We start from the raw sequence: 12,567 nt of genomic DNA, 5'->3' as shown, positions 1-12,567 counted from the left end.
TCAGCTGAGAATGTGGACACAGGCCTCCAAAAGTCAAGAGTAGGTATTCCCACTTTCCTTGTGTCTGTCTTCCATTTAATGTGTGTTCTCATTTTTGTTCTTGGCTACATTAGGACCAAAGGAAGAAACAGTGAATGACTTCTGGAGGATGATCTGGGAACAAAACACAGCCACCATTGTTATGGTGACCAACCTGAAGGAGAGAAAGGAGGTAAGTGGAGAAATTAGATAGCAAGTCTCGTGGTATGATGTGGCCAGGGGAGTATGCCATGTTACAGCTCTGAGTTTGAACATGGCTTTTGTGGCTGCAGTGCCAGTAGATCATACAGACAGATACGGGCTAATAGAGCTACTTGACTCTTCTATAGCCTAGAGGCCTCAGATGAACAGTTCTCCAGAGACCATGCTCATGTCTGGTAGTTAACTCACTCTGATTCTAAAACAACTGGGAAGACTTGAACCACTAGCTAAGGAAAAGTTTTTCTTGTCTGGTTTCTCTAGTTCCTTGGGTATATCCTTAGCAGAGGAAATTGTATGGACTGAGACCCTACAAGAATAAAGGAGAATCTGAGGCCTGAGCCTGACCTGCAGGCTTTGACTGCTCTTTTTTCTTTTGTGTCTGCCAAGTCTATTCCTGGCCTGGCAAGCTCTGTCACTGGGCCGTAGCCATAGCTAGTGCCAGTCTGATGAGTCCTGGATCAATCCCCAGAGAGGAATCCCCATTCATAATAGTCTTAAGGATGGCCATTATCCCTCAACCTGACCTCTGGCTCTTAGAAGCTTTTTAAAGCCTAGATAACAGAAGGATGTATGTTTATAGTCTGCAATAACCCATCATGGTAGTCTCCTTATGGTAGGCTACTGGTCTCGGGTTCAGACAGGCTTACCCCAAGAGCCTGCCCTGGGATATTATAAGTAAAATGGGTGTTAGAATGTGTGTTTGCTTTTTTCCAGTGTAAATGCGCCCAGTACTGGCCAGACCAAGGTTGTTGGACCTATGGAAATATCCGTGTGTCTGTAGAGGATGTCACTGTCCTGGTGGACTATACAGTACGGAAGTTCTGCATTCAGCAGGTACTGACTGCTTACTCCCTGACCTGGTTCCTGTATAGGATCTGTTGACCAGTATAGGATGGGAATAGCCAGGTCATCCCCAGTCTTGTTCCAGGTGTTCAGAAATTGCTAAGTGCACTAAGTGCACTGTGTATTTGTAACTATTCTGTCAAAGCTAAGGAAGCAGGGGCTGGGGATATGGCCTAGTGGCAAGAGTGCTTGCCTCGTATACATGAGGCCCTGGGTTCAATTCCCCAGCACCACATATACAGAAAACGGCCAGAAGTGGCGCTGTGGCTCAAGTGGCAGAGTGCTAGCCTTGAGCAAAAAGAAGCCAGGGACAGTGCTCAGGCCCTGAGTCCAAGGCCCAGGACTGGCAAAAAAAAAAAAAAAAAAAGCTAAGGAAGTAACAGTGTCATGATTAGAAGGAAAAATACCTATTGAGTGGAGTTTGATCACCTTAGATGTTCAGGCCATGAGAACAGGGAACACTAGGATGTAGGACAGTTTACTTGGTGCTGGGCTCACCTCTCCTTTCCTGCTCCAAACCCTTCTAAGAGCAGAGATATAGTGGACCTGGTCTGGAGCCTTCACAGGGTTGCAAATGAGCTGTGGAAAGGGGATTTACCAACAGTTGAAGTCCTGAGTTTTAGCTCTAGCCTACCATTTAGTAGTTCTGGGGCCTAAATGGGTCATTTATTCTCTGACTTTTACCTTTATCTGGCTATTAATAGTAATAGCTGTACCTAATTCCTGCAGTTACTGGGAAGAACCTTTGTCCATGACCAAAACTTCTCCATTTTGCTGTATCCTCCCTCTGCTGCCCACCCCTGGGTAGCAGAGTAAATACACATCTCCTCACTTCACAGGTGGGTGACATGACCAACAGAAAACCGCAACGTCTCATCACTCAGTTCCACTTTACCAGTTGGCCAGACTTTGGGGTTCCTTTCACCCCAATTGGCATGCTTAAATTCCTCAAGAAGGTGAAGGCCTGTAACCCTCAGTACGCAGGGGCCATCGTGGTTCACTGCAGGTTAGTGGAGTTTGACCCTGGGGTCCTACTTTCTGCCCCCTTGGCCAGAGCAGGGAGACAGCACAGGGTTTCTTGTCAGAGGCTAGCACAAAACAGATGTGTGATTGAGTCCCAGAGCAGCAGCCCCAGAGACTGTGAAATTCTAGTGTAGAATGGAGAGTATGACTTGAGGAAAGAGAAGAAAGAGCAGTCCTCTAAGACCAGGAGTGCAGAAACTTGCTATAAAGCCTGGTGGCTATGTTGACTTCTGGCCAACTATTCTTGCTTCCTTCAGACCTTTCTAAGTGTCAGGATACCCAGTCCTGATAGAGGTCAGCAGTTCCCCCAAAAATTGGAGTTGTTAGTTCCAGAACACTCTTTTCTACTACATTTGCAATTAGAGTTAGAACCCTGGAGACAGAGTCCACGCCTGTGGTGCCCTTCCTTGCCCACTGTCACGTCATACTGGCCATCACAGTAACCCTCTGCTCTTTGGCTACAGTGCAGGTGTAGGGCGCACAGGCACCTTTGTCGTCATTGATGCCATGCTGGACATGATGCACACAGAGCGGAAGGTGGATGTCTACGGCTTTGTGAGTCGAATTCGAGCCCAGCGCTGCCAGATGGTGCAAACAGATGTAAGTGGTCTTGGGATGAGAGGGGGAAAAGGTGGCATTCCATTACCAAACATCTGCTCACCTCTGACTTTCACCTTTATCTGGCTGAGTGTAATAGTAACTGCTGTGCCTAACTGTCTGAGATCAAAAGTTTCCCCATTGCCACTGACAGTTTTCTAGGCTGTTGTAAATCATCACCATCCAGTGTGATTAAGGGCCCTTATAAAATCTATGTTTAAGCGAAGCACGGAGGAGGTTGTGTCTTTGTGGCTATGGGAATCAGGAAGGCAGCTGTCATTTCCACTGGACTTAATGATAAGGAAACAACCCCTGAGGAAAGCAAAGTGTACCAGGACCTACAGTCATGATGCAGCCACTTCTGGGAGCAGCAGTGAGATGACTCTGTGCTGTGGTCAGGGCAAAGCACAGGGAGGCTGGCTGCCTGGAGGCTAGGGCCTCTCAGGTTTTGTACATCTTCATCTTGTAACAGCACCTTCAGACTGCAGAATCCACCAGCACCCCCAAGGCTGACTTGAGACCCTACCTCCCTAGCTAAGCAACCCCTAGAGGAATGTATACATTTCAAGTCCTACTTCACTGTGTTGGGACAATTAGGATGAATCATTTTATCTCTTTTAGTATCAAAGGAGTAGTGGACAGGAATGAAAGGAGGTGGAGGGATGATCTGGTGCTACAAGGACTTGTGTCTATAACTGAGAACTCCATGTCATCCATATTTCAGATGCAGTATGTTTTCATATACCAAGCCCTACTAGAGCATTATCTCTATGGGGATACAGAACTGGAAGTGACCTCTCTAGAAACCCACCTGCAGAAAATTTACAACAAAATCCCTGGGACCAGCAACAATGGATTAGAGGAGGAGTTTAAGGTAAGTTAGAGCTGGAAAACCTCTTCAGTCTGTAGAATGTGGACTGGGTATAATGCAAGGCTAAGGAGGTAGTAACCTGTGTCATGCTCTCATCCATAAAAAGTGCTTCCATGGGGCTGGGAATATGGCCTAGTGGCAAGAGTGCTTGCTCATATGCATGAAGCCCTGGGTTCAATTCCCCAGCACCACATCTGTAGAAAACAGCCAGAAGTGGCACTATGGCTCAAGTGGCAGAGTGCTAGCCTTGAGCAAAAAGAAGCCAGGGACAGTGCTCAGGCCCTGAGATCAAGGCCCAGGACTGGGGAAAAAAAAAAAAGTAACCTCAGCTGGGTGCTGATGGCTCACACCTGTAGTCCTAGCTACTCAGGAGGCAGAGATCTGAGGATTGTGGTTCAAAGCCAAATGGGGCAAGTAAGTCCATGACTCTTATCTCCAATAAATTACTTTTTTTTAAAAAATGGAAGTGGCACTGTGGCTCAAGTGGTAGAACACTAGGCCCAGGTACAGCGCCCAGTCCCTGAGTTCAAGCCGAGGGACCAGCAGGAAGGAAAAAAAAACAAAAAGTAACCTCAGAATCAGGAAGGAAAGATGTATATATGAATTTTTTTCTAAAAGGTGTAAGACCGCCTCTGTCTTGAATAGAACAACCAAGTGAATGGCCAGATATACAAAGATCCTCGTGTGTGTGTGTGTGTGTGTGTGTGTGTGTGTGTGTGTGTGTGTGTGTGTGTTCGTTCTCAAGGCCACAGTCCCACTTCCAGCCTTTTATGGTTAATTGGAGATAAGAGTCTCACGGACTTTCCTACCTTGCTTTGAGGTTGCTTTGAACCTATCCTCAGATCTCAGCCTCCCGAGTAGCTAGGATTACAGGCGTGAGCTACCAGTACCCACCTCACAGCTCTTCTTTTGGACTGAGATCCTTTGCTACAGGGTCATAAAATTCCAGGCTTGAAGAGTTCCAGATGGTCACAGAAACCTGGAAGGCAATGTTTTCCCCCAAATTCTCTTGACTTAACAGAAGAAACAGTATTCTGACAATATGTAGAAATGGAAGTCAGGACTAAGCAAGGAAGAGCAGCATGGGGTGGCTAGAAATGTTGTGAATAGTCCCTCAGGATGTTCCTGAGATCAGCAATGTCTCCCCTCATCTTCATTCAGAAGTTAACATCAATCAAAATCCAGAATGACAAGATGCGTACTGGAAATCTTCCAGCCAATATGAAGAAAAACCGTGTTTTACAGATCATTCCATGTAAGAGCCCTCTCTCTACTGCAAAGCCTATTGCCCCACACCCTGTCAGCTCCCTACACCCATTCTACTTCCCAGATACTAGCTAATGGTTGGCTTAGTTAATGGTTAGCCCCAAAGAGGAGAAGGTAAAGGAAATAGGGTTATATATCTGTGTGATTCCTAGAGGAGAAGCTCACAGCCACAGCTAAGAAACATGGGAGGGGCTGGGGATTTGGCCTAGTGGCAAAGAGTGCTTGCCTCGTATACATGAAGCCCTGGGTTCCCCAGCACCATATATACAAAAAATGGCCAGAAGTGGCGCTGTGGCTCAAGTGGCAGAGTGCTAGCCTTGAACAAAAAGAAGCCAGGGACAGTGCTCAGGCCCTGAGTCCAAGGCCCAGGACTGGCAAAAAAAAAAGAAAGAAAGAAAGAAACATGGGAAAAAACTTATCTTTCTCATTCTTACTCTTCTCATAGCATTGCCTCTTGTGACTCTCATTTCTTTAGTGGCTTCTGTAAATAAAAGACTATAAAAAGCCAAAGGCTTTCTGTCTTCTGGGATGGCATGTCCCTGCACAGCCAGGATTATATCTCCCTAGGATTTGGGGTAAAAACAGAAGAAAGAAAAAGAGAGAGGGAGGGAGAGAGAGAGAGAGAGATGTTGGTGAGCTATAAGCCATTGTCCTTTCAGATGAATTCAACAGAGTGATCATTCCAGTTAAGCGGGGCGAGGAGAACACAGACTACGTAAATGCATCCTTCATTGATGTAAGTGATGGGATTCCCTAGGGCTTGCAGTGTCTCACATACCTTCTTGCAAGGACCATCTTTGAATCAGTCAACATTTACTGAATGTCTACCTTCCCACCTACCCTGAGCACTAAGAGCCCCTAAGAGGAGAAGGTAGAGGAAACAGGGTATATACCTGTGTGGTTCCTAGAGAAGCTCACAGCCACAGCCAAGAAAGATGAAAAAACTGATCTTTCCCATTCCTACTCCGCTCATCCTAACTCCAGCAACTGCTTCCCTTCCCCAAGGTTTGATCCTTGACCAAAGGGGAACTCTACCTGGAAAGAGTGTACCTCCAAGGAGCCCCTATATCTTTCTAGGGGCCTGTCTCACTGCCTCTCCCAATAGGCCGGTCTTTTTCACTTACTCTCCCGATTAAACCACCTTACCTCTGTGATTGATCTGGCCTACATAGGGCTACCGGCAGAAGGACTCCTACATTGCCAGCCAGGGCCCTCTTCTACACACAATTGAGGACTTCTGGCGAATGATCTGGGAGTGGAAGTCCTGTTCCATCGTGATGCTAACGGAACTGGAGGAGAGAGGCCAGGTGAGTTCAGAAAGAGCTTTTTGAGCCACAAGGGATAGAATAAAAAGGGGAAGGAGAGGAACTATTGATCTTTTCTTTGGTTAACACTATGCTGGTCTATCATCCCACCAGCTAGTGCCTGAGAAGTTATCAGCTTCTCTCAGGAGTAGAAAGCTAAGAGCCGCCTGAGCTTCTGCGCAATTCCAGATAGAACCTACCCTCAGTTTCCTCTTACCTCTAGGCTTCTTTCTTTGCACATAACCTCTCTACCCCACTTTCCAGCCAGCAAGATGAGAAGCAGGGTGCACAGCCACATCAGGGCTCTGAAGTGGAACCATCTGAATGTCCCTAAGATGAGGTCGGCTTCTGCTGGCTGCACTGTAAACAAACCAGTAGAATCTGAGAAATAACAAAAGTGAGAAATGTGCAACTTTAATATTAGGCTTAGAGACGTGGATATTCTTTTTGCTGAGCTGGTTATTTGAAAGAGATGAAGCAAGGGGAGCATGATGAAGCATGTCTCCAACTGTGCTCCACCAGCTTAACAAGAAAATTTTTTTTTTTTTTTTTTTTTTTTTTTGGCCAGTCCTGGGCCTTGGACTCAGGGCCTGAGCACTGTCCCTGGCTTCCTTTTTGCTCAAGGCTAGCACTCTGCCACTTGAGCCACAGCGCCACTTCTGGCCATTTTCTGTATATGTGGTGCTGGGGAATCGAACCCAGGGCCTCATGTATATGAGGCAAGCACTCTTGCCACTAGGCCATATCCCCAGCCCAAGAAAATTTTTTTTAAAGAAAGCTCTCAATTTCACTAAAAAGAGTTGGGACTTTATAAGTCATTTTAAAAAGCAATTGACCAGTCTAACTTGCATTTTTTTAATTTCTCTGGAGACATGAGGAGAACAAATGATAAATGAGCAAGCTAGAAGCCAAAAGGCACTATGGTAGGGTTGGTGCAACATCTGTCCTCAAGAGGGTAGAGGAGTGAGGTGGACCTAACGGAAAAGTTAGGGATAGTACCTTCTCATGGCTCACTGGGTTTGTGATCAGTTAAAAATTAAACACAGGGCTGGGGATATGGCCTAGTGGTAAGAGTGCTTACCTCGCATACATGAAGCCCTGGATTCAATTTCCCAGTACCACATATACAGAAAATGGCCAGAAGTGGCAGTGTGGCTCAAGTGGCAGAGTGCTAGCCTTGAGCAAAAGAAGCCAGGGACAGTGCCCAGCCCTGAGTCCAAGCCCCAGGACTGGCAAAAAAAAAAAAAAATTAAACACAGGACTGGTAATGTGGTTTAGCAGTAGAGTGCTTGCCTAGCATTCACAAAGCCCTCAGTTCAATTCCTCAGCACCACATAAAAAGAAAAGGCTGAAAGTGGCGCTATGGCTCAAGTGGTAGAATGCTAGCCTTGAGCAAAAAGAAGCCAGGGACAGTGCTCAGGCCCTGAGTCCAAGCCCCAGGATTGGCAAAATAAATAAATAAATAAATTAGACACACTAGGTTGTTCCAACCACTATTTGCTCCCCATTCCATGTTTATGCCACTTATTTGGTTTGATAACAAGGTCTGGCACATTTTTACTAACCTTGGCATTTTATCATACCCAGAAATTTTTTCCCGTTATAACTGGCCATTGAGGTAGTCTTCCCAGATATGCATAATGTACCTAATCAGCTGACATCCTACATCATCATCAGTAGCAACACTGATAAAGTCAGAGGTTTGAGTTAAGGTCCTTGGTTTTTCAATTATGGAAACAGACACCTGAGTAGCAAAGAACAGCTGAGACTGAGATGCTGTGTTATCAGGACCTAGGTGTATGTCTTGTAGCCCTCTCTAAGTCCTGAGAATGCAGATGACACCAGGGCCTTACATGCATCTCCACTAGATCCCTTCCCCAGATACAGAATGAGAAGGCCCAGACCCAAGTCTATTTAGTCAAATTATCAGACTATCATCCTTGCAGAGGACTCAGTGTGAGGTGAGCAAAGAACAAGTGAGCAGGAAGTATTTCTCAAGAGTAGCACTGAAAAGCCAGGCACTGGTGGATCACACCTGTAATCCTAGCTACTTGGAGGCTGAGATCTAAGGATCAAGGTTCAAAGCCATCCCAGGAGAAAAATGTGAGAGACTCTTAACCTCCAGTTAACCTGGAAAAGGTAGAAGTGTAGGTGTGCCTCAAGTGGTAGAGTGCTAGATGGGAGCAAAAAAGCCAAGCAAGCATGCAAGGCTCTGAGTTCAAGTCAAATACCTTTCTTTTTCTATTTAGTTTTTCCAAGTTTTTCCTAATCAACATAAATTGCTAGTAGTGAAGAATCTCAGCTCCTCCTCCAAGTGCTGATGAAATAAACCATAAGCCATACAATTTTTTTTTTTTTTTTTTTGCCAATCCTGGGGCTGGGACTCAGAGCCTGAGCACTGTCCCTGTCTTCTTTTTGCTCAAGGCTAACACTTTACCTCTTGAGGCACAGTGCCACTTCCCGATTTTTCTGTTTATGTGGTGCTGAGGAATCGAACCTAGGGCTTCGTGCATGCTAGGCAAGCACTCTACTGCTAAGCCACATTCTTAGCCCCAATTATTTTGTTTTATCTATGTATTTATACTTTGACTTGTTCTATAGACATTGAATAAATTCATTTGGGGCCTACCATGTGTGCCAGACATTGAGCACGGTGCTGAAAATACAGATGAAGAGATAGCTTGTCCCTACAGGGGACCAAAAAGGGACTTGAGATAGGTACAAGCAAAGACAGACTAGACTGTAAGCCATCTGTTGCCCACTAACAGTAAATGCAAGGGCCCTTGCAGATTGAAGGGATCAAGATGAAAGGGATAAGGCTGTCTTCAAGCACCCTTGCTCAGTGGGAGTATAAATGGGCTTAGGGTTTCTTAAGTAGGAGATTGACATGTAATCAGCTCCTTAATGTGGAAACACTGGAAAGCAAGGAGACAGGAATTGGAACAAATATATTCACTCTTCTATTCCTTCCTGTAACCATTCGAGTATATTGGTACCACTGAAAGCAACATAGTTCTTGACTCTGTTATGTTGTAAGCTAAACTATAAGTGACACCAAATGGCTGATTGTCACTAGTTAATTGGACTTGAATGTTAATTAGAATGATGTGAAAATCCACCAAAACCTTGGGGATTCAGTGTGTGAGAGGAAGAGCTAACTGGTGAGAGGGTTTAGGAGGCCTGTGAACAGTGCTGCTCTGCCACATACGGTGTTGTGGTCCTCTCACCTCTCCCATTCATCCCTCCAGGAGAAGTGTGCCCAGTACTGGCCATCTGATGGCCTGGTGTCCTATGGAGACATCACAGTGGAGCTGAAGAAAGAGGAGGAATGTGAGAGCTACACTGTCCGAGACCTCCTAGTCACCAACACCAGGGTAAGTAAGATTAGTGGTGAGTGGGAATCCTCCTGCAGGGAAGACAGCTGTCCCTCCTCCCTGATCTGATGATGTGCTTTCTTCCAAAGGAGAACAAGAGCCGGCAGATCCGACAGTTCCACTTCCATGGCTGGCCTGAAGTGGGCATCCCCAGTGATGGGAAGGGCATGATCAGCATCATCGCAGCTGTGCAGAAGCAGCAACAGCAGTCAGGAAACCACCCCATCACTGTGCACTGCAGGTACTGCTCACCTCCGATGGGGGCAGAGGGAAAATGAGGGGCAGGCGAAAGGAGCATTCGTGAGTGTCAAACTGAGGAAGCCTCACACGGTGACATGTGATCAGAGATCTGAGGTTGAATGTGGTCTGTTAAATGCTAGGGAACTAGTAACCCTATGATAGTGGACTGGAAGTCAGCCTGGTGGTACACCCCTATAAGCCCAGCTAATTAGGAGACAGAGGGGTAGGAAGAACAGGAGTTAGAGGCCAGCCTAACCAAAGTTAGCAAGACCCTATCTCAAAGGAAAAGAAAAGGGCTGGGGTTGTAGCTCAAGCAGTAGAGTACTTGCTAGGAGACCCTCGAATCTATCCCCAATACCAAGGAGAAAAAAATGGGCAGGGAGGTGTGTGACAGCAATGGAGTACAGGAGAGAATTGAGGGAAACTAATATCTGAGCGGCCCGTGGGTAGTGCAGAGTCAGGGCTTGGTCCTCTCCAGCCTGGAGAAAGAGAGCAAGTATGGTTTGAGGAAAAGTGAACAAGACTAAGAACATAAAGTACAAACAAAGAAAAGTTAAGAATTCTCCAAGTTTGAACTAGAGTTACTGGTCACAGTTGATGTGACCAACAGAAAACAGTAAGTCTTGTTTGGGGGAGAAGACCAATTTTGTTTTGGTGAATGTGAATTTTATTTGAGATTACATTTTTGAACAAAAAAATTGTTAGAAGCTAAGGTTGTAACTCAAATAGTAGAGTTCAAACTCGAGTATACCCCCCCTAAAAAATGTTTACCCTGAGTTTTCCTGAACAGTTGATGTTATCTAAAGGTTGTACGTTCTAGTTTTTCTTCGGCTGTCATCCTCTCTCAAGCTTATTCTGCTACACACATACACACACACACACACACACACACACACACACACACACACACACGTGTGGACAGGTGGCTAAAGCCTGCTATGCTTGGCCTTTCATCAGCACTGCGCAGCCACTCACTTCTTTCCCTGGAGCTCTGGCATGGCTTCTCTTCTGAATTCCAGCCTCATGAGCTATTTCTTCTCTGTGTCCTATGCTGTTTCCACCCTTCCTGTGACCAAGGGCCCACTCCTTGAACTTCAGTTAAACAGATCATTCCCCTGTGTTAACTCACCAAGTCCCCTGACTTAACAGCAGTCTTCAAGTATTTATCATCCGTTCAGCCTCTTCCCTAAAATCTAAACTTAGGTTTCTAGTACTCAGCGTTCTCATGCTGTGTCTGATACTTAGGGTTCTAATCGGAACTGATCTTCCTTCCCAAGCCTTCCCTAAACCAATAAGTAACATTTTTATCACTACTTAACTCCCATGAGAAGCCTTGAAACTGGCCCGTTTTCCCATTCTCACATCATATCTAACCCATAGCACATGATGCTCTATCTTCATGTCATCTCAAAATCTGGTCTTACTCACTGTTCTCCCTGAGCCTACCCTCTCTACTGTCCTCAACACAGCAGCCTTCAGAGGCTTTTCAATGCAAGCCAGACCATACCCCTTTCGTACATAGATCCCTCTGTGATCTGAGGGCTCCCTGTTGGACCAGGCAGCAGGGAGTATTCTGGGCTGGTGTTCTCCTGGGGCTCTGACCCCACCCCACCACTCTCCTGTCCCTCCCATATCATATATAGCCATGTAAACTCAGCACCCTTGGCCCAAGAGGCTTGTTCCTAGGCAGCCATGGTGCTTCCTCCTCACCTCTGCATCTGCTCATGTAACACTCTTTCAGCAAGCCTTCCCCAAGCACCCTGCTTGGAACGCCACTCCTTCCCGTACTGTCTGGGGAGTCTACTAAGCCTCACCCTGGCAAAGAGCAGATATTCAATGTCTGATGAGGAAATCAGCCTGTAGCATTGGATGGGGAAGATAGGTTCAAAGCCAGGTTTCATTTACCCAGGTGTATAAAGAAGATGAAACACATAGAAAAGGAGCTACACACACACACACCAGTGCAGACAGGTTTATAAGGGAAAGGGAAGAAAGGACTAGAATTGTAACCTGAGATAGCAGTGAGCAGCTCAGAACATTGTAGGTGGCTGCTGGTGGGAAGGGAATGAAAGTTGTCAACACAATCCCATAGGCAGATACGCAGCAGGCACAGGAGAAGGCAGCGGGGTTACATGCTGTCACAGGACCCCTCTAGGCAGAAGGCAGAGGTGAACATGGGCCTCCTGCCCTGCCTGCCCTCTCCCCTAGTAGTTTCACAGATCACTCACCTTACGAGCACCGGTCAGCCTCCCTGTGCTCCTGGCCACATTCACCCCCTTAGCGCAGAGGGCTGGTAAGTACGTCTGTCTGTTTCAGCGCCGGGGCAGGACGGACGGGGACCTTCTGTGCTCTAAGCACAGTCCTGGAGCGTGTGAAAGCAGAGGGGATTCTGGATGTCTTCCAGACTGTCAAGAGCCTGCGACTTCAAAGGCCACACATGGTCCAGACACTGGTATGCCAGTCCATGCCACCACACCAGCTGCAACCCTCCCCTGTCAGTGAGGAGTCCTTCAGAGGCCACCTAATAGACTAGCCACGGGCCCACTATTCCCCAGAGTGCCCCAAGAGGCAAGAAGTGCTCTTAAAGGCAGGATCACAGTAGGAGCATAGCTTCTGTCCTGAGAGAGGGTTTGGGGAGGCTAGAAAGGCTCCCCATGTGCTCCACAGGGCTTGCCTGTGCCTTACCTCATTGCAAGGAGGGGAAGGGAAAATGGGACACAAGAGTACATACCTTTGCCTTTGTTCTGGGCTCCTGCATTAAGAGGTCTGAATTTTTGTTTTGTTTTGTTTTTGTTGCCAGTCCTGGGGC

General features: G+C 46.6%; 1 protein-coding gene across 3 annotated transcripts in view; it reads left to right on the top strand.

Moving 5' to 3' along the window:
• Positions 1-12,567, top strand: part of Ptpra (protein tyrosine phosphatase receptor type A) — a 116,681-nt gene that overhangs the window by 102,944 nt on the left and 1,170 nt on the right. For all 3 annotated transcript variants that reach the window (XM_048348912.1, XM_048348910.1, XM_048348911.1), the window contains 11 exons: positions 114-211; positions 955-1,074; positions 1,923-2,089; positions 2,571-2,706; positions 3,428-3,577; positions 4,736-4,829; positions 5,500-5,576; positions 6,013-6,147; positions 9,393-9,518; positions 9,608-9,759; positions 12,075-12,210. In XM_048348912.1, coding sequence (XP_048204869.1) covers positions 114-211; positions 955-1,074; positions 1,923-2,089; positions 2,571-2,706; positions 3,428-3,577; positions 4,736-4,829; positions 5,500-5,576; positions 6,013-6,147; positions 9,393-9,518; positions 9,608-9,759; positions 12,075-12,210 — 1,391 coding nt within the window. The remainder of the gene's footprint in view (positions 1-113; positions 212-954; positions 1,075-1,922; positions 2,090-2,570; positions 2,707-3,427; positions 3,578-4,735; positions 4,830-5,499; positions 5,577-6,012; positions 6,148-9,392; positions 9,519-9,607; positions 9,760-12,074; positions 12,211-12,567) is intronic.

The sequence above is a fragment of the Perognathus longimembris genome, chromosome 6 (genome assembly GCF_023159225.1).
Source record: "Perognathus longimembris pacificus isolate PPM17 chromosome 6, ASM2315922v1, whole genome shotgun sequence".
Lineage (NCBI taxonomy): Eukaryota > Metazoa > Chordata > Mammalia > Rodentia > Heteromyidae > Perognathus > Perognathus longimembris.
Note: the sequence above shows the minus strand (reverse complement) of the source record. Positions and strands in the feature narration are given on the sequence as shown.